The 22,433-nt window shown below is 45.9% G+C and overlaps 1 protein-coding gene across 5 annotated transcripts in view; it reads right to left on the bottom strand.

Annotated features, from left to right (window-relative positions):
* Positions 1 to 22,433, bottom strand: part of RPAP1 (RNA polymerase II associated protein 1) — a 117,977-nt gene that overhangs the window by 42,950 nt on the left and 52,594 nt on the right. For all 5 annotated transcript variants that reach the window (XM_077264185.1, XM_077264217.1, XM_077264202.1 and 2 more), the window contains exons 11-18: positions 14,067 to 14,234; positions 12,688 to 12,888; positions 9,117 to 9,251; positions 8,546 to 8,725; positions 7,859 to 8,016; positions 7,031 to 7,207; positions 4,556 to 4,754; positions 4,331 to 4,440 (exon numbers count right to left, since the gene is read on the bottom strand). In XM_077264185.1, coding sequence (XP_077120300.1) covers positions 4,331 to 4,440; positions 4,556 to 4,754; positions 7,031 to 7,207; positions 7,859 to 8,016; positions 8,546 to 8,725; positions 9,117 to 9,251; positions 12,688 to 12,888; positions 14,067 to 14,234 — 1,328 coding nt within the window. The remainder of the gene's footprint in view (positions 1 to 4,330; positions 4,441 to 4,555; positions 4,755 to 7,030; positions 7,208 to 7,858; positions 8,017 to 8,545; positions 8,726 to 9,116; positions 9,252 to 12,687; positions 12,889 to 14,066; positions 14,235 to 22,433) is intronic.

The following is a 22,433-nucleotide window of genomic DNA, read 5'->3' as shown; positions in this document are numbered from 1 at the left end:
CAAGTCGCGATACGGCAGGATCCACAGAAGGAGAGAGAAGCAACTCTTTCACCAGATCCTTGGAGAAAGGATATTTAACTTCCGTGGCTTTTTGAGCCATAAAACGCTTCTCTGGGTGTTCCCTGTGTTTTTGGATAAGGTCCTGAAACTCAGGGTGATTAGCAAATATCTTTTGGACGTGTTTAGTCTTTTTAAAAGATACGACATGTTCCTGAGAGGAAACAGATTCGTCGTCCACCATTAATGTTTTGTTGACTGCCTCAATAAGGGAGTCAAGTGTCTCTTGACCGATAGAGGAGTCTTGGGTTAAAGATTCCTCCGACTCGTATACTGAGTCCTTTACGCTGCGACCCTCAGGGGAGGGGGAGCAAGAAGATGAGCTCGCAGAAGCTGAAGCTCGAGCGTGTACGGGAAAAGAGAGAAGGGTCTTTTTCCTGGACCCCCGAGAGTCCCGTTGAACGGTACGCCCCCTGTGGTCGGACAGCCTCGCACCGTCGCCAGATTCCGTCGCAGCCGACGGAGGTGAGTTCTGGCTTAAGGAGGACCCTCGGAAAGAGTCCAATGCCTTGACCAAGGACTCCATTGAACGTGACAGGGACACGGCCCACTCAGGAGGGTTAGGCTCAGCGGAATCGGTGGCGGCAGAAGGCGGCTGCACACAGGCCGGGTCACAGTTCTGGCACAAAGGGGTATTGTGGGCACGTGGCAAAGAAGAATTGCAAGCGGCACATGCGGTAAAAAATACAGTGTGCTTTTTGTTGCCCCTTTTTGCCTCCTTAGACTGAGACATAGTGTATGTCTGTGCCTCCAAAATACTGCACTAGCCGGAATTGTGGATGCAGAGAAGGGGTTAAGCGTTTCCCTATAGGAAGGGGCAGCTTACCCACGGTCCTGTGTCGGTGTCCCCAGGGAGGAAGAGGAAGCGTTAGTTGCAGAATCCCACGCAGGAGAGGAGACCCAAGATGGCGACCGAGATTTTTCAGGGCTGTTCTCATTCAGAACGAGAAGCGCCTGAGCGGTGGGCTGGGCTCCAGCGGTGGGCGGGAATTACAAACGCGGCCTAGTCCAGCTGAAATTTTTCAGGCTGCCGGCGGCATGCGCCTGCGGGCGCGGTGTAGCGCCGAACGATCGCCGCTGCCCAAACAGCGGCGCCTCTCCCCAGGGACCCGCACCGCATCCTCCAATGCTGCAGTGTGAGGAGGGGACTACTCACCGAGCCTCGGTGCGGCCTCCAGCTCAATCTGTCCTCCCTGCGCCGGGGGATGGAGAGCGTCGTATGTGCCTGCCGCAGGGGACTTATGGCTGTGCCACCGTGCAGATGTGCCTGCCGCAGGGGACTTACGGCTACCGTGGGGACTACAAGACGCCGAGGTGAGGGCTTGAGTGCGGTGGAGCCCGGGAGATGCACATGAGAGGTATACTCTATGTGCTCGCCCTCCTATAATGGGGGAGATCGGGACCGAGTAGGAACCGTCGCCCTGGGTTTAGGTTAGGCGTGCCCCATACGTCACAGGAGAGGAACAGGGAGGTATACTCGCTGTGCTCGCCTGTTGATGGTTCGGGGGAGAGCGGACCCTGGAAAGGAGTCCGTCGCCCCCCTTCACTCCGTTAGATAAAAAATAAAAATTTACAGAAAATAAAAAATAAAATAATAAATGGAGGGGTCTGAACAGACCCAAGTGCCTCCTACAGACACTAAGCAAGAACTGAGTCGTTACTGGCCAGTCAAGGGGTGTATACTGCAGAGGAGGAGTTAACTCTTTGTGTTTTCTTAGTGTCCTCCTAGTGGCAAGCAGCATAACACCCATGGTCCTGTGTCCCCCAATGAGGCGTAGGAGAAAGCTCTTGTAACTGCACACACTGGGCGTTCAGCAGTAGATTTATCTACCGTACATACACTGTGTGCAGAATTATTAGGCAAGTAGTATTTTAGAGGATTATTTTTATTATTGATCAACAACTATGTTCTCTGTTGTGAATTCTGCTTTTGGGCTCCCTCTGGTGATTGTAGGTGGTAATGCAGTTGCCCCTGAGTTGCGCCCTGGTCAGGTGTATCTGCTGATTGCAGATCTGACTGGGGTATTTAGGCGTGCAGGATTCTTTAGTCCTTGCCAGTTGTCAATTGTTGTTGGGAGGTGTAGGACCTCTGCCTGGTTCCTCCGGCCTTTCTGCCAAATCAGCAAAGATAAGTGTCTGGTTCTTTTTCCCTGTGGCACACATGTTGTGTGCTTCACAATTCAGTGCTATTCTTTGTGTTTTCTTGTCCAGCTTAGATTGTGTCAGTATTTTCTCAGTCTTGCTGGATTCTCTGGAGTGGCAGATATACATTCCATGTCTTTAGTTAGATTGTGGAACTTTTTGTATTATCTGCTGTGGATATTTTTGGAAGGGTTTTAATACTGACCGCCTAGTTATCTGTCCTATCCTTTCCTATTTAGCTAGAGTGGCCTCTTCTGCTAAATCCTGTTTTCTACCTGCGTGTGTCTATTCTTCTCCAACTCACAGTCATTATTTGTGGGGGGCTGCCTATCCTTTGGGGGTCTGCTCTGAGGCAAGATAGCATTCCCATTTCCATCTATAGGGGTATTTAGTCCTCCGGCTGTGTCGAGGTGTCTAGGGAGTGTTAGGCACACCCCACGGCTACTTCTAGTTGCGGTGTTAGTTCAGGATTGCGGTCAGTACAGGTTCCACCGTCTCCAGAGAAAGTTTCATGCGGCTCCAAGGTCACCAGATCATAACAGTTCTCAAATCAAACCAAAAGACTCATAAATATCAAAGCTTAATATTTTTGGATGTTGGAGTGGGGTTGTTTTAGATTTGGCTATCTTAGGAGGATATCTGTTTGTGCAGGTAACTATTACTGTGCAGAATTATTAGGCAACTTAATAAAAACCAAATATATTCTCATCTCACTTGTTTATTTTCACAAGGTAAACCAATATAACTGCACAAAATTTAGAAATAAACATTTCTGACATGCAAAAACAAAACCCTCAAAATTAGTGACCAATGTAGCCACCTTTCTTTATGATGACACTCAACAGCCTTCCATCCATAGATTCTTTCAGTTGCTTGATCTGTTTACGATCAACATTGCGTGCAGCAGCCACCACAGCCTGCCAGACACTGTTCAGAGAGGTGGACTGTGTTCCCTCCCTGTAGATCTCACATTTTATGAGGGACCACAGGTTCTCTATGGGGTTCAGATCAGGTGAACAAGGGGGCCATGTCATTATTTTTTCTTCTTTGAGACCTTTACTGGCCAGCCACGCTGTCGAGTAGTTGGAGGCATATGATGGAGCATTGTCCTGCATGAAAATCTTGTTTTTCTTGAACGATACCGACTTCTTCCTGTACCACTGCTTGATGAAATGTCTTCCAGAAACTGGCAGTAGGTCTGGGAGTTGAGCTTCACTCCATCCTCAACCTGAAAAGGTCCCACAAGTTCATCTTTGATGATACCAGCTCATACCAGTACCCCAACTCCACCTTGCTGGCATCTGAGTCGGAGTGGAGGTCTCTGCCCTTTACTGATCCAGCCTCTGGCCCATCCATCTGGTCCATCAAGAGTCACTCTCATTTCATCAGTCCATAAAACCTTTGAAAAGTCAGTCTTAAGATATTTCTTGGCCCAGTCTTGACGTTTTATCTTATGTTTCTTGTTCAAAGGTGGTCGTTTCTCAGCCTTCCTTACCTTGGCCATGTCCCTGAGTATCGCACATCTTATGCTTTTTGTTACTCCAGTAACGTTGCAGCTCTGAAATATGGCAAAACTGGTGGCAAATGGCATCTTGGCAGCTTCACGCTTGATTTTCCTCAATTCATGTGCAGTTATTTTGCGCCTTTTTTGCCCAACACGCTTCTTGCGACCCTGTCGGCTATTTGCCATGAAACGCTTGATTGTTCGGTGATCACGCTTCATAAGTTTGGCAATTTCAAGACTGCTGCATCCCTCTGCAAGACGACATCTCACAATTTTGGACTTTTCAGAGCCCATCAAATCTCCCTTCTGACCCATTTTGCCAAAGGAGGGGAAGTTGCCTAATAATTACGCACACCTTATATAGGGTTTTGATGTCATTAGACAACACCCCTCCTCATTACAGAGATGCACATCACCTGATTTACCTAATTGGTAGTTGGCTCTCAAGCCTGAACAGCTTGGAGTAGGACAACATGTATAAAAAGCATCATGTGATCAAAATACAACTTGCCTAATAATTCTGCACACAGTTTAGTTATTTCCTATGAAAGAGTTGATGCAGAGTCATTCCCAGGATCAGATCTACAAATAAAACGCTGACATGTTATATCACAGGAAAGTTTTTACCTGAGAGAGTCCCACAAGGACTGCACAGATGTATGATGCAGGAATGGCAGGAGCACATTGATTGTCTGCTTCTCCACCTCCTCGTTACATAAAACAGTATCCAAAGAGGGCTGCAGACAGAGGAAGCGTCACTGTTATACTATGGCAGATATTTTATACTCATTATATATATGAATATATATATATATGTATATATGAGAGATACATTGTAACACTTGGGCACACCTGTCGGCTTGCTGCCTTGTAGTAAGAAGCCAGAAAGTTGATGGAGGTAGTGATGAGCGGCTGGAGAATGTCGATGTTGGAATATGATATTCCCTGAAGACATTTTCTCAGACATCCTTCGACTAAAGGTGGCAGTCCGGTAATATCAGCCCAGGAAACAGGAGGTGGAGGAACCTGAGGCTCCGAATCTACAGATGTGCTGGAAAGCAAAGCAAAAGTGAATTCAGTAATAGGGATACAAGAACAGAATGAAGTAGAATAACAAAATGTCTTTAGTGGATTAATAGGAATAATAGAAAGTCTTTACTCTCCTGTAAGTACTGCTGTACAGCAACAGGTATTTTTATATTTGAAATTCACATTTATGTAGCATTAAAGAAATAGTTCGGGTCTATAGTACTGATGACTTATCACTGGGAAGCAGATTAGTGGGGGGTCCGACGCCAGATACATTCACTGATCTGCTGTTCTTCTATAGGGTGTCTGATTCCGCCGAGGGACAGGGGAACCCAAGAAATGGGCTTGAGGCAACACTAGAGAATAGCCAGTCGGAAGATGTAAATAGTCTTCCCCAGCTTTTAGCATACTTATTGTGGCAGGCCTGGTGTATATACTTTTCTTAAAAGCAAGGGAAAGATTCACTGCCGATTTCCATTAAGAAATGGTGGGAGTTCTGTGAGACCACCATGCCTAGTCAGACATTACTGAGCAATAAGCAAGGATTCACCTAGAAACAGCCTGTCTGATGTCACTGAGTACTGATCAGGGTCTAGGGTTCCTCTGTGAGGGGCATCCCAATACTGATATGTAGAAATATAAACAACTGAGTACAGTAGCCTCAAATTACTCACCAACTAAAAACATTCCAGGGCCCCTTCAACACTTGGGGTACAAAACCTGAGAGCTGAGGCTGAACCCTACACATCCTGGCTGCGGTACAATATGTACGATGGAGGATGTAGTTGTGTGGCTGTCTCAGAATAGCTAGGAAAATACAACTTTGGGGTCCTTAAACAAGCTCCCATTGTTCATCAGATGTGAAGCCTATGTGTGACTCCCAATCCCATCTCGCCCACTCACGGGATAGCCTATTACTTTCATAAGCCAGGAGTTGTATGCCCGGACAACCTCTTAATTTTGCACTGTCCTATTGAACCTTCTGCTGTGCTGCTATAATGCTGTGTGCCGTATTTAGATTTGTAAGGGTGACACTACTTCTGAAAGATAGTAACTGTTTTTTGCAATTCCTATATAGCTCCTTTTGCACATAACGATTCACAGGACCCGGGTGATCAGCCACGTCAGTAATCTGTGGCCCCAGCACAGGAACTCTGAGAACCAACTCTTAACATGGGCCTCAATTAAAAAAAAAAAAAAAAAAAAAAAAAAAGATTATGGCAACCCTACGGCTATGTGCACACGTTGCAGATTGTATGCGTTTTTGCCACGTTGCCACTGCGAAAACGTATACACAACACAGCCAATTGAATTCAATGGGATTCCACAATGCTGTGCTAATGCTGTGTATTTTTCCGCGGCGGAATTGCATCGCGGAATAATACGCAGCATGCTCATTCTTTGTGCGGAATCACGGCGATTCCGCACATAGGAATGCATTGATCCGCTTACTTCCCGCATGTGGCTATGCCCACCATACGCAAAGTAAGCGGACCATGTGCGCATGGTACCCGGGTGTGGAGGAGAGAAGACTCTCCACCAGACCCTGGGTACCATATCCCTGTTAAAAAAAAAAATAATTAAAATAAAAAATAGTTATATACTCACCTTCCGGCGGCCCCCGAATCCAGCCCATGCCTTAGCGATGCTTCCGGCAGCTCCCATTCCTAGTAATGCTTTGCGACATTGATCTGTGATGACGTAGCGATATGGCGTGATGCTACGTCATCTGGGGTCATTGCCGCAAGGCATCACTGGGAAAGGGAGCTGCCGGGAGCATTGCGAGGAGTAGGAAGATTGTGGGGGCTGCCGGAAGGTGAGAATATCACGATTTTTTATTATTATTATTTTTAACATTATATCTTTTTACTATTGATGCTGCATAGGCAGCACCAATAGTAAAAAGTTGGTCAAACTTGTCAAACACTATGTTTGACAAGTGTGACCAACCTGTCAATCAGTGTTCCAAGCAATGCTACAGATCGCTTGGAAAACACTAGCATTCTGCAAGCTAATTACGCTTGCAAAACGCTAGTGTTTAGCGGGAATATGCATGCCAATTCTACATGCGTTATACCCGTGGCAGGGAGTTACAGAATTGCCATGGAAATTTCGGCAGAAATTCTGCAATGTGTGCACATAGCCTTAATGTGCTGGGCAAAGAAGTGCCATGTGATGAAACCATAGAACCTTATTCCCGCTCATCTCTTTCAGTAAACCAGAAAATGCTCAATCATTTCAAGCGGTTGGTGACTAGCCTTCTATAACCCCCGGCACATAGGCTCCAGTACTGCTTACCTGCGGAGCTGTGCCTCCAGCTCAGCTGTACAACCTGCAGTCTGTGTAACATGAGAAAGCAGAGTAATCAATGCGGCAGCTCGCTGGATGGGAAGTGTCACTGGGGCGCTCCCTTTGCAAGAGGCGATCAAAGCAGGAAAGGACTGGAGGATTCCCACAAGGACTGGGTACAGATCTCTGGAAGTAGATATTGGTGTAATGAATATAAATTAATATAGGTAAACGAAACTGAATTTTATTATATCATTTCCAATATTTTGCAAAAACAATGGGACAGTAAACAAGTGCATATTGGGTTTTTCCTAAAATCACAAGTTATTCCCCATCAAAAGGATATAAGATAGCTTCCTAATTGCTGTGGCCCAACCTCTGGGGCTCTGAAAGCCTGAGAATTATGCTCTGCAGAGCCCCGTTTGATTGGAGTGGAGGGTGCACTCCTCAACCTCTGCTCCATTCATTGTCTATGGAACTGCTGGAAATAGCCAAGCTCTGTACTCTGCTCTCTCTAGCCGTCCTGTAGACAATGAATGTGGTAGGAGTGTAGCATGAGTACCTCTGCTCCATTCAAAAGGGTGCTATGCAAAGCTCCATTCTCTGGGTTTTGGAGCCCTGTTCTAAGGATCGCCATCGATCCCAGTAGTCAAAACCCAGTAATCAGCAACTGTCCAGTAATCAGCAACTGTCCACTATCCAATGGATAGGGAATAGCTTGCAATTTTGAGAGAACCTCTACAAGACTAAAAAGAATATGAAACTTTGCAAATGAATGAAAGTTTATCACATGAAAAAAAAATCAGTTATAACAAGTATTTTCCCTGAATAACTAACCTGTATATATCACAGGCCTGGCCATATCCAGCAGCTATAGCCCACATGCGAAACGTCTCAGTGCTTAATCTCTCTGCTTCTTCCTTTAATAAAGGAAGATCTTTGGGTTCCTGGACCACAAATCTGCTGATTCGGCTCTTCAAGTCAAAAGTATTCAGCTTCAAAAGAAAATTATACATGTGCATAAAGTAGAGATCAGCGAATGGCACTATTCACTATTAGGTCAAATACATGACATAACTGCTGGAGCTGAGGAAATGAATAGCAGCGGCGGTGCTCTGTATAAGCATAGAGCACATAGAGAATTGTTTGAAAAATAAAAAAGTTACTACAGTCACCAAGCTGTGTGAAAAAAAATCTTCTTTCAAAAGAAGTGTATATCCACAGGATAATATTACATGACAAAATCTGGGCGACTGCCATTTCACAGTCGCACAGATTTTATCCTGTAACTCTCTCCCATGAATATGCACTCGTTTTGAATAAATGAAGATTTTTTTTTCAAAAAGCTTGGCAAGTGCTGTATCAGCTATTTTTTTAAAGTATATATGAGGATAGTAATAATATTTTATGCATTTTTACAGCAGCTACACCATATAAAAGTACACTAATAAACTTCACAACCACAATACCTAATCAATTCTACAAGTACATATAGAAAAGATCATCATATTCCCATATACTTACTAGTCTTGCGGAAACATGACGACCTGAGGAGGCCAATACACGCAAGAACTTCATTGCTGTAGAACAAGGTACACCATGGAGAATGGAAGGACCAGGATCATCAGTTTCCATTGCCATAGTCCACTGCATGGGCAGGAACTCACGGACAACAGTCTCTATAAGCCGTGGACAATCTAAAAGCTAGAGATAACACAGGAAGGAGTCATCCAAGTGAATACCTCCTGACCAAAAGTAAAATTCACAATTATTTCTATAAATTACATTTCTTGTAGACGATAGACAAAGCATCCATTTTATCTCTAGCTAAGCCGCCGTAATTCTATGTCTTACTCCAGTTTATGCTAAAAAGAAAAACCTGGTGTAAATGGCAGGTAAGAATGGGTTGTTCTCTTCAACCAGTTAATGCAATGTTTGGAACTGTGTGCAAAGACTGTTCCATAGCGGAGTCGGTCTATATAAACAGGCAATTAAAAGCCTGTCGACAAACATTGCCGGTTAGCTGCCGTTTAACTGTGTGCATTGCGTAGACTAAATGGGCCATTATATCAATCTTCATGTATGTATAGATCACCTGGCTGCAGGCTGCTGCAGAATGACGGGCCACTCGAGTCAGAATATCCAATATTTGCAGGACCACTGAAGCTGGTGGCCTCACAACTTCCAAGATATATCGTAGTCGATGGTGAAACTTTGTCTTTAGAAGACCCTAAACAAAAAAGTGATAAAAGTTTTAATACTGATCATAGTAATACTAAACCTAGAACTGAAAGGCATAAGTAACCAGAAGAAAAACGGTCTACAGAGCTTATATAATGCCTGCAGCATTTTCTGCCTGCTCCTAACACAACTGTCAAGAACATAGATGTAGAATGTTTGCGGGACGAGCTGTAGATTTTATTGGTAGCATTTTGAGACACATATAGGTTCCTGATCTCTTTTTATTCTTTTTTTTTTTTTTTTTTTTTTTTTTTTAAAGGCGGTTCTGCCATTTCCATTTTTTTCTTATTATTACATTCCATGTGTTTGGACAGTCACAGTAGCTGCGACAACAAATATGTTATTTTTTAAAATGGTTTAGATTTTGTTTATGTGTTTAACGTTAATTATTAGTCTCCCAATGCTGTAGTATAGCAGTCCACATTTATTAGTAGCTGCCAAATACTGTAGCATTGCAGTCCATTGTATAAAAGACAATCTCCTAAGTAACGTGGCCACAAGGTGACCTATATTGGAGTAAAACTATGAAAGACAAGTTGAGGCATCAGTAGACCCCTAGTTGCCATCACAAGACCATTAGCACCTCATCATTGTTTCGTTGGGGGGCCGAATGGTTACAGAAAGGACAGCCCCTCTATCCAACCACTTAAATGTTGCTGCCATAATTGACAGTGGCACTCAAGGGGTTAAACTGCTGCAATATGAGCAAGCTTCAATCGCCATTGCACACGTCAGATATTGTGGGAGAGCTAACAGTGGTGAAATCTTTTGCCAGCAGCATGTTTCTAAGCCTTTGGTCAATAGTCAATCCCTGCACACACTACAACTGTCAGTACTGATATTATAGCAGCAGTGTGTGTAGGTGCAGGCAAAATTACTGTCAATGTATTCATGCATTTCCAAAAGGGAAAAACAGAGGAACACCACAGTGTAAAGTTTTACTAAATTGTGATCATTTGACACCTAAAGACACAATCAAAGGCCGGCGTCACACATGCGAGTTTTACGGACGTAAGAGCGCAGAAACTACGTCCGTAAAACTCGCATAACATACGGCACAATTATTCTCAATGGGGCTGCTCCTATCAGCCGTATATTACGGATCCGTAATATACGGCTTTCTACGGCCGTACAAAATCGCAGCATGCTGCGTTTGTCAGCGTATTGCGCAAAAAAATCGCCAATGAAAGTCTATGGGGGCGAGAAAAATACGGATTCCACACGGACCAGCAGTGTGACTTGCGAGAAATACGCAGCGGTGTTAGTGAAAAGTCGGTAATTCAATTGCCGGCTTTTCATTTCTCCTGCACAAACCCGACAGGATATGAGACATGGTTTTCATACAGTAAACCATCTCATATCCCCATTTTTTTTGCATATTCCACATTACTAATGTTAGTAGTGTGTATGTGCAAAATTTCAGCGCTGTAGCTGCTAAAATAAAGGGTTAAATGGCGGAAAAAATTGGCGTGGGCTCCCGCGCAATTTTCTCCGCCAGAGTGGTGAAGCCAGTGACTGAGGGCAGATATTAATAGCCAGGAGAGGGTCCATGGTTATTGGCCCCCCCGTGGCTAAAAACATCTGCCCCCAGCCACCCCAGAAAAGGCACATCTGGAAGATGGCCACTCTCTTCCCACTCCCTGTAGCGGTGGGATATGGGGTTATGAAGGGTAAATGCCACCTTGCTATTGTAAGGTGACATTAAGCCAGATTAATAATGGAGAAGCGTCAATTATGACACCTATCCATTATTAATCCAATTGTATGAAAGGGTTAAAAAACACACACACATGATTTAAAAGTATTTTAATGCAATAAACACAGCGGTTGTTTTAATAATTTATTGCTCTCTCAATCCATCAGCAACACCCTCGCTTGGAAAAATAATAAACGCACAAGATACATACCTTCTGATGTCCTATCACATCCAACGAGGAAATCCATCTGAAGGGGTTAACTAATATTACAGGCACGAGCTGCGATAAACCACTCGCTCGTACCTGTAATCCCCGGGTGCTGAAAGGAAAGCAGAGTGATCTATACTTACATTGAGTCACGGTGATGCGCCCCTGCTGGATGTTCTCTGAACTGCAGCCTGGGAACTTTTTCCCACGCTCCAGGTCATATGAGGACATCCACCAGGGGGCGCATCACCGCGACTGAAGGAAATGTAGGTCAATGACCTACATTTCATTCATTCGCCGGGGATTACAGGCACAGAGCACAGCTGCATTTACAGGGCTCCTGCCTGTAAAATATTTTAACCCCTTCAGATGGATTACCTCGTGGGACGTGACGGTTCAGCTGAGGGTATGTATCTTGTGCGTTTATTATTTTTCCAAGCGAGGGTGTTGCTGATGGATTGAGAGAGCAATAAATTATTAAAACAACCGCTGTGTTTATTGCATTAAAATACTTTTAAATCATGTGTGTGTGTGTTTTTTAACCCTTTCAAACAATTGGATTAATAATGGATAGGTGTCATAATTGACGCCTCTCCATTATTAATCTGGCTTAATGTCACCTTCCAAAAGCAAGGTGACATTAACCCTTCATTACCCCATATCCCACCGCTACACGGGAGTGGGAAGAGAGTGGCCAAGTGCCAGAATAGGCGCATCTTCCAGATGTGCCTTTTCTGGGGTGGCTGGGGGCAGATGTTTTTAGCCACGGGGGGGCCAATAACCATGGACCCTCTCCTGGCTATTAATATCTGTCCTCAGTCACTGGCTTTACCATTCTGGCGGAGAAAATTGCGCGGGAGCCCACGCCAATTTTTTCCGCCATTTAACCCTTTATTTTAGCAGCTACAGCGCTGAAATTTTGCACATACACACTACTAACATTAGTAGTGTGGAATATGCAAAAAAAATGGGGATATGAGATGGTTTACTGTATGTAAACCATGTCTCATATCCTGTCGGGTTTGTGCAGGAGAAATGAAAAGCCGGCAATTGAATTACCGGCTGTTCACAGATATCGCGCTGAATGAAATCTAAATACAGAATATATATATATGTGTCTCAATGACATATATATATATATATATATATATATATATATATATATATATATATATATATATATATATATATATATATACACACTGTATATATGTTTTAATGTACATTTGAGCACATAAATCCATTAGATGTTGGTTTTGCAAGCCTGCGCGAAAATCTCGCAGTACGGATGCCATACGGATTACATACGGAGGATGCCATGCGCAAAATACGCTGACACACCCTGACTGCGGATCACTATTTTGGGAACATTTCTCCGTATTACGGCCGTAGTACGGACGTATAATACGTGGCGTATTGTCTTACGCCAAGTGTGACGCCGGCCAAAGAGACAAATGTACCTTAATTAGGGCCATTAATAAGGGTAACATACTACAACATATCACTGCATCTTTGTCTCACCTTCACAGCATCATATCGAGCAACATCAGGGTCAGCTTTCTTTTCTTCTTTATCCTTCTGTTTGTCCTCTTTCCCTTTGGTTTTACTGATGTCTAATGCTTCTTCGTCTTCCTCTTCATTCTCCTCTTCCTCCTCTGAATTTGGTATCAACGGAAACACTTTTGTCCCTTGATACCAAGAAAAAGTCTTATCTAAGTATTTCTGCCGAAAAAAAAAAAAAGATCATGAAACAAAAAGCACATTCACCACCCGACAGATAAGGAAATGTCCTGTTTTAATTTTAAAGTAGATCAGAAACCGCTGACAAGTTCTTAACCATATAAAAGAGGCTACAACATGAGTACATTCATACTGCTGCTGTAGAACCTCTTTTCGCACAACAGGTGTGGCTTGTGGTCTATGGTTAATTAATACATATACCACATTCTTTTCACAAAGAAAGCCTGCAGCATCTGAGGAGTGTGTTATGATGTTCTGCAGCAGCCAGGACAAAGATCTCTGTGATACACCTTAGCTGTTAAAAAGCAAATTCTTCTAATGATAGAGTGAACACTAAAGCCCCCCTCTCACATATCAGGTAGGAGCAGCTATCTCTGGACTCAGCAGCTTGTGCTAACTACATCAGCATCACAGCTGAACCAAATGATTGACTGCAGTGGTCACATCTGTTGTAGCTGTGAGGTCACTGCTGCAGCCTGACAGCAAAGACTGGGGAAGTGGCAGAGAGACATCACTGGAGCAGGAGCAGGTGAGAATTGCCATTTTTGTTATTTTCTAACTTTGCAAGTGTATGGGCCCAGACCACTCCTGTCCACAGTTGTAATTTTTTGTTATAAAAAACCCTCCCCCTTCTCAAATCTCTGCTGCTGCTCCTGGTGTCTGTTATGATCTGCAGGGCTGAGACCACAACTCAGAGCGCTGTAGGCAATAACAGACATGGGGAGCAGTGGTGGAGCCTCAGCGTTGGACCGGGGTAGGGTGAGTAAAGCCTTTTTATACCAGCATAATTGCATAATCGCTTTTGTTGCGTCATGTTTTCTAACTTACCTTAAAACACATATGGTACATTATAGATTACAGGGCTGAATGTGGATTGCCTGTATTGCTAATACATATAGTACATAACGGCATCATTTTCTTTACATCACCAAGGCTTAGAATTATGTTCAGGACAAGCTACATTGGATGTCACACTTCTGTAGGACAGACCATGCCCGTCTGCCCATTGCAGAGCAGAGCTGCTATGTTATTGCAGAAAAATAATCAGATTTAAAAATTAATTTCCTCTAGATATTACTACATAATTTTCATACAGTTCATGCTAAGCAGAACAATTTATATCTCATACAATTCTGGTCAAATGATCATTTTGCACTCACCTCGTCGTCTTGTGATACCAATAAGAAATGCAAGGTGCCGACAGACGCAGAAATGACGTTTTCTATGGAATCATCAATGGAGAAGCGCAAGAGGAAGAGGAACCCTGCATCCAGCAAGAGGCGCAGCATGCTCCCCTTAAGAACAGAGGCAAATTCTCCTTGTTTGGCCTATGAGAGTATAAAGCGGAGGCATCACAGCAACACATATTGGCACCAAGTACTACCAGGCTGCTCCTCATTGAAGAGTAGGGTCCTTTTACACAGGAAATGCATGTAACCAGCTGTCATTGGCACCATTGGGCTTATTTCATTGTATTTCTGACGAGGATTAGGGGGATAATGGATGGTGAAAAATAGTGCTGCCTAGGATCTTTGAGTCACACAGAGGGAAATTATGGCTTTAAAAATATTTATGCACTATGTGTTTCGGAGCTTATCAAGCTCCTTCATCAGGCAAAAACATGCATATACATACCATAAACACTATACTCGGATCATTATATACACCCTTAAGGGCATCAACTAACAAATCAGGTGTTCAAATAATCAATTGGCAACTAAATCATGCAAATAGCAACTGCACTGCTTACAATGAATCAATTAACAAACTCTAAAAAGACACACATACTGCAATTTGCATTCACATTCCAGTAAATAAATTGCGTAAGTTGTGTAGGGATGGATGAATTGTTTGATGTGAAATTATTCCCCCATTGATACGGATGAAAAAAAACTTTCTCACCATATCTCATTATCTTGCATTAGAGACATTGCACCAATAGGAGCCTGTGATTCTACAGGATGTAGGTGCAAAAGCTGATAGAGACCCTTGTGGCTGATTGGATTTTATTCTGCTGGGAGCAACATGTTTTTTTAAAGTTTCTGCGGAAAAAGGAGATTTTTGTGTACTCACCGTAAAATCTTTTTCTCCGAGCCAATCATTGGGGGACACAGGACCATGGGTGTTATGCTGCTGCCACTAGGAGGACACTAAGTTAACAGAAAGATTAACTCCTCCTCTGCAGTATACACCCCTTCACTGGCTACAATTCAATCAGTTCGGTAGTAAAGCAGTAGGAGCATTAAACAAAAGACAATAAACTATGTCTAAACCAAAGAAGTAATAACAAGCCAAACAGGCTAACAGGGTGGGTGCTGTGTCCCCCAATGATTGGCTCGGAGAAAAAGATTTTACGGTGAGTACACAAAAATCTCCTTTTCTCCTACGCCTCATTGGGGGACACAGGACCATGGGACGTCCCAAAGCAGTCCCTGGGTGGGGAGCAACATAGCTGCTAATAGCCCATGTACCACTGGCTTACGGCTAAGGTACCGCCGATTGCAGAATACGCCTGCCAAGGGCGGCGTCTGCAGAAGAGAGAGAATGAATGTGGTAATGTTTTGTAAAATTGTGCAAGCTGGACCATGTCGCAGCCTTGAAGACCTGTTGTGCTGACACCTGGTGCCGAATGGCCCACGAGGCGCCCACCGACCGAGTAGAATGGGCCTTGATCCCTGCTGGGATAGGAACACCCTTGACACGATAGGATTCCTGAATAGCCGACCGAATCCATTTGGCTAGAGTAGCTTTGGAAGCGGGAGAACCCCTCCTTGGTCCCTCTGGAAGTATGAATAGGACATCCGACGTGCGGAAGGGAGCCGTCCGAGAGACGTACCGTCGTAGGGCCCTCACCACATCAAGAGTGTGCAGAGCCTTTTCAGTGCGATGGACTGGTGCCGGACAGAACGAAGGCAGAATAATCTCCTCGTTGAGGTGGAAAGAGGAAACGACCTTGGGCAGAAAAGCAGGAGAAGTCCTCAAGACTGCCTTGTCCGAGTGAAAAATTAGAAACGGAGGTCGGCAGGAGAGTGCCGCCAGCTCCGAAACACGTCTGATGGATGTAATAGCCACTAGGAAAACTACCTTCCAGGAAAGGAGGGTCAGAGAGACGTCCTGCAGTGGTTCGAAGGGGGCCTCCTGAAGGGCTCCAAGGACCAAATTAAGATCCCACGGATCCAAAGGCATCTTGTAGGGAGGCGCTACACGGGAAACTCCCTGAAAGAAAGTCTTCACCGGCAATCTATTGGCAATCTTTCGGCAATCTTTCGTTGGAACAGGACTGACAATGCCGAAACCTGACCTTTGAGAGAGCTAAGTGCCAGGCCCGACTCTAGTCCAGATTGGAGAAAATCCAATATGGCAGGAATGGAAAATACCAGAGGAGATCACCCTTGTACGTCGCACCATGCGAAGAAGATTCGCCAGGTACGGTGGTAACTGCGCATGGACACAGGTTTCCTAGCCTTGATCATGGTGGAAGACACCTTGGGAGTGAAACCCGCTTGGCCTAGAATCCAGGATTCAACGGCCAGGCCGTCAAAGACAGGGCCCCTGAGTTCTGGTGGTAAATCGGGCCCTGTGAGAGAAGATCCACGCGATCTGGAAGACGCCAGGGGACGTCGGCGACCAGCTGAACCAGTTCCGCGTACCATGCTTGGCGCGGCCAGTCCGGCGCTACGAGGATCACTGGTACCCCCTCTGCCCTGATCTTCTTGATGACCCTCGGTAGCAGGGGAAGAGGGGGAAATATGTACGGGAGGCGGAATTGACGCCACGGCAGGACCAGGGCATCTACACCGACGGCCCGTGGGTCGAGAGACCGTGCAATGAACTGTGGAACTTTGTTGTTCAACCTGGAGGCCATGAGGTCCACATTCGGGGTCCCCCAGCGATGACAAATCTGCTGGAAAACCTCCGGGTGAAGGGACCACTCGCCCGAGGCGAGGCCCTGGCGGCTGAGGAAGTCCGCCGCCCAATTCTCCACACCTGGTATGTGGATCGCCAAGATGGGCGAATGGTTGGACTCGGCCCAACGAAGGATGTGGGACACCTCGAGCATAGCAGTCTTGCTGCGGGTTCCCCCTTGACGGTTGATGTACGCCACAGCTGTGGCGTTGTTGGACTGGATTCTGACGGGGTGACCGGCCAGAAGATGGTGAATCCTGAACAACGCTAGCCTGAAAGCTCGTATTTCCAGGAGATTGATGGAAAGGCGAGACTCTCGAGTGGACCACCGCCCTTGTGCTGTGTGGTGGTTGAAAACCGGCCCCCAGCCCATGAGGCTGGCATCAGTGGTCAGCACCAGCCACAGCACTGGGAGAAAGGACCTTCCCTGGTTTAGGGAGGACTTCAGCGTCCACCACCTGAGGGTCCTTCTAACCTGTGGGGACAGAGTGAAACGGCGGTCGAGGGAGGACGGGTTCCCGTTCCACGCCGACAGCAGTGCATGTTGTAGGGGACGGAGGTGAAATTGCGCGAATGGAACCGCTTCCATGGCTGCTACCATCTGCCCGAGAATGTGCATGCTGAAACGAATGGAGTGGGAGACTGGACGGGAAAGACTCTGAGCTCCCTGCTGCAAGGCCAAGGCCTTGTCTTGAGAGAGAATGACCAGACCGCGAGAAGTGTCCAGTGTCATTCAAAGAAAGGAGATCCGTTGAGCCGGAATCGGAGAGGATTTTTCGAAGTTTATCTTCCATCCCAGGCGAGAAAGAGTATCCACCGTGAGAACGACGGACTCTTCGCAGGCTGGGTAAGATGGACCCTTTATCAGTAGGTCGTCCAGGTACGGGAGTACCACCACTCCCCTTGGAATGAAGAATGGCCATGACAGCCGCCATGACCTTCGTGAAAACTCTGGCGAGGCCGAAAGGTAAGGCCACAAACTGGAAGTGTTCCCCGAGAAATGCGAAGCGAAGGAACTGCTGATGAGGAGGAAAGATTGGTATGTGGAGGTAAGCATCTTTGATGTCTATAGATGCCAGGAATTCTCCTTTTTCCATGGATGCGACGACAGAGCGGAGGGATTCCATTCTGAAGCACCGAATTTTGACAAATTTGTTCAGAAGTTTTAGGTCTAGAATCGGACGCAGCGATCCGTCCTTCTTTGGGACCACAAATAGGTTTGAGTAGAACCCTTTGAACCTTTGGTCTTGGGGAACCGGAATGATGACTCCGTCCCTTTGTAGTGCCCGTATGGCCTGGAGAAAAGCTGTTGTCTTCGATTTGGGAGGACACGACTGGAAGAAACGTGTAGGGGGGGAGGAAAATTCTATTTTGTATCCGGTAGACATCAGTTCCCTGACCCACTCGTCAGAGACGACCGAGAGCCAGGCTTGACGGAACTAAAGTAGACAACCTCCTACTTTGTTGGTGCCCCCCGGATGACGCAAGGAGTCATTGAGTGGAGGATCTAAGGGATCTGGATCCGTTAGACCCAGATGGTCTCGGTCTGGGCTTCCAGTTACGGTTAGGTCTGTAAGAGACCTGGGGACCTCGGTCACCACGCGAACCTCATCCTGATGCGGAGAAGGATGTAGATGACCAGTTGGTATTGTTACGAAAAGGCCGGAATCGAGATTGTTGTTGATACCGAAACGGCCGGGTAGGCTTTTGTTCGGGAAGAAATTTACTTTTTCCCCGGGTGGCATCCGAGATTATTTGGTCTAATTTTTCTCCAAATAAATGACCAGCCTGGTAGGGCATAGATGTCAAAGAGCGCTTGGAAGCCGAATCTGCTCGCCAATCTCTGAGCCACAGGGCTCTTCTAATGGAGATTGCATTTGCGGCTACCTGTGCAGCGCAATTGGCCGCGTCTATTGAGGCGTTGACTACGAAGTCCCCAGCCTGGGCTATCTGTTTAGCGAGGTTGATCGCCTCGGGAGGAAGGTTGCTGTCTTGGATGGTCGTGGTAAGCACCTCAGCCCAAGCGACCATGGCCTCGAAGACGGAAGAGAGAGGCTCCTGTGGCCTCGAAGACGGAGCGAGCCAGGTAATCAATCTGACGGTCAGAGGGGTTTTTAACTGAGGAACCGGTTCGTCTGACAGGGATAGAATAGTTTTGGAAGCGAGATGTGATACAGCAGGGTCCACTGAGGGGGACTGCAGCCAGTCCTTGATTAGTTCCTGAGCAAAAGGGTATTTGGCCTCGATGGGCTTTTGACTCATGAAGCGTTTGTCGGGACGGTCCCTGTGTTTTTGTACAATCTCCTTAAACTCAGGATGAGTGACAAAAACCTTTTGGACACGTTTAGTCTTTTTGAACGTCACCACGTGTTCAGGCGTAGATACGGATTCCTCGTCCACCTTTAGGGTCTTGTTGACCGCTTCAATGAGAGAATCGAGTGTCTCTTGGGAGGTGGAGGTGGAGGAATCCTGAACGTAGGAATCGTCAGACTCATTCAGAGTCGTTTAGGTTCTCTGGAGAAGGGGACCTGGATACTGAACTCGCCGACGCTGAAAAACCAACTCGTCCGTGGTCAGGGGATGGAACATGGGTACGTTTTCTGGAGCCCCGAGTCGTTAGTGACAGAGTACGCCCCCTGCTGGTGGACAGATCCGTACCGTCGCCCGAGTCCTCCGCGGTCTGACTTGAAGGGGGGCCCCGGAGGGAGTCAATTGCCCTGACTAGGGAAGCCATAGATCGTGACAGGGAAGCTGCCCACTGAGAGGGACTAGGCTCTGCAGGGTTGGCGGCATCGGCGGCGGCGGGAGGCGGCTGCACAGAGGCCGGGACACAATCCGCACATAACGGGGTACTGTGAGCTCGGGGCAGGGCCGTATTGCAAGTGGCACATGAAGTGAAAAACACTGTGTGCTTCTTGTTACCCTTTTTAGTCTCCTTAGATTGAGACATAGTGTCTTTAGAGACAGAGCAGGGCAGTATGTGCAGGGAAAGGGTTAAGCTTTCTTGAAGCAGCTTACCCACGGTCCTGTGCCGGTGTCCCCGGGGAAGAATTTAGCCGTGGCGGTTCCGGTCAGCGTGAGCCACCTTGCAGGAAGATGTGGCAATATGGCCCCCGAGATCTGCAGGGCGCCTCTCGTCCCAAACGAGAAGCACCGATATAGGGGGTGGGGTTACGGCCGTGGGCGGATCTGCTCACTGCGGCATACTCCGGCTGAAAAGCCGGGGACTAAATTTCTGGGCCTGCCCGGCGATGCGCGACCCCCGACCGACGGCGCCTCTCCCCAGGGACCAGGACCGCACCTCTGCCGCAAGGATAGGAGTGCAGGCGGGTATATGCTCATAGCCTCCGGTTGTGCAGGTCCCCCTGTCCCTGTGAGAGTGCGCGCTCAATCCATGCACCCATGGGGGATGGAGAGGCCTCTGATATTCTTCTTCCTTTCAAGGTGGGGGCTTTCTGTGCAACGCCATCAGGTGTGGGCCTTGTCTGACGGGCCCCGGAGAGGGACATTAGAGCCAGGCTCTATGTGCTCGCCGTCTTGCAGGGGGGGAGGAGGAAACCGTCGCCCCAGTAAATTTGGCGTGCTCCAGACGTCGCAGGAGAGGGACGGGGAGGTATACTCGCCGTGCTCGCCTGTTGCTGGTTCGGGGGAGAGAGGACCCTATAAAAAAGGAATCCGTCTCCCCCTTCACTCCGTTGGATAAAAAATAAAAATTTACAGAAAAAATAAAAAAATAAAATAAGAAAGTTGGGGTCTGAAACCAGACCCAAGTGCCTCCTACAGACACTAAGCAAGAACTGGTTGAATTGTAGCCAGTGGAGGGGTGTATACTGCAGAGGAGGAGTTAATCTTTCTGTTAACTTAGTGTCCTCCTAGTGGCAGCAGCATAACACCCATGGTCCTGTGTCCCCCAATGAGGCGTAGGAGAAATAATGTTTGGTTGTGTGGGGATATTTCCCTATAATATGGGGTCAATGGTAAGCAGTACCCAATATTTTAGAACATCTCTTATTAATTTATGACTGATTGAAAGTTGCTATCAGACTGTATTTCATTATATTGTTCAGTCCTATCCTAATATTTTCTTCTGATGGTTTCTTTTTTATGTCTGAGTACAGAATCCAACTATTCCTTTGTCTGTAACCCAATTTAAAGTGTCACATATGTTAATAAAGCATAAGTCTTATCTAGTGAACCATACATGGTTGTGCTGTATGGATTTCCTCGAGATCTCGAAAACATATTTTAATATTTGGAGTTCGGAAGGCATAGAAGAGAGTGTATTTTGCTCACGTCTTTAGATGTTCCTAGACAATCATTTTGCTGTATTGCTACTGTAAATTTGAAGGAATCATTTATTATTTCTTTTGAATAATGTTTTTCAGTAAATCTCTTTTCCAAAATACGGGCTTCTTTAAAAAAAAAAAAAATTGCATTGTTTGGGCAATTTTTCCGTATCCTTCTGTATTGACCATACGGAATATTGGTGATCCATTTTGGATAATGGCCACTTTTAAATTCTAGATAACTATTGACATCGACACTTTTGAAGTGTGTTGAAGTACGGATGCTATTTTGTTGGCTTTCATGTACCATCAAGTCTGAAAACTCGATGTTTGAAGGAGAAAAACTAAGAAAATTTTAAACCCCAAGAACTCAAATTGAAGTACCGTACAAACATTTCTGCTTCCTCTGATGTACCGGTCCATATAAAGAACAGGTCATCAATGAACCTTTTGTAGTAGTGGATGTGGCCCACCGGCAAGGGGGGGGCTGGGTGATGTGTAGGAACTCAAAACGACCCATTGTATTTCCATGATGTGTAATAATCGAACGTCTTTTTGTAAATACAATCAGTGTTTTCCGCAGTCTCCTATACTTTATATTACACAAGAGAGGAACATGCCAGTTTCAATGAGTTAGAGGGTTTGCTCATTTTGGAAAGCCATGTCACCAGCTGCTAATTGTTTAAAAAAAAATTGCCTTTTTCAACCTCCCCAGATCCAAAGCGGAGTCTCAATCACTGCTCCAGATGTCTATTATTGTCTGCAGTGCTGACGATAAGTTTATAGCGCTGCATCCCTCTACCCTGTGCCAGTCATTACACTAGTTACCCATCCACGCAAGAATCCAGTACAAAACTATTACCCTCATCCACAAAGCACTCCATGGCTCAGCACCACCCTACATCTCCTCCCTGGTCTCAGTCTACCACCCTACCCCTGCTCTCCGTTCTGCTAATGACCTGAGGTTAACATCCTCAATAACCAGAACCTCCCACTCCCGTCTCCAAGACTTTTCACGTGCTTCGCCAATTCTTTGGAATGCACTACCCAGGTTAATACGATTAATCCCCAATCCCCACAGTTTTAAGCGTGCCTTAAAAACGCATTTATTCAGACTGGCCTACCGCCTCAACGCATTAACCTAAATATCCCTGTGTGGCCCATTCAAAAAAATAAATAAATAAAAAACCTTAAACCATAATCGGGTTACTCACATCATGTTCTCATATATTTCATGCAGTTAATAGCCCTCTGTGTCTATACTGTTACATACTTAGGCTGTTAAGTGGTTCATGCAGCTTTACGTGAACACCTGAGCCTTACACTATGGCTGGT

This window comes from Ranitomeya variabilis, chromosome 1, assembly GCF_051348905.1.
Source record: "Ranitomeya variabilis isolate aRanVar5 chromosome 1, aRanVar5.hap1, whole genome shotgun sequence".
Lineage (NCBI taxonomy): Eukaryota > Metazoa > Chordata > Amphibia > Anura > Dendrobatidae > Ranitomeya > Ranitomeya variabilis.
The sequence above is the reverse complement of the archived record's forward strand: the minus strand, read 5'-3'. Positions and strand labels throughout refer to the sequence as shown.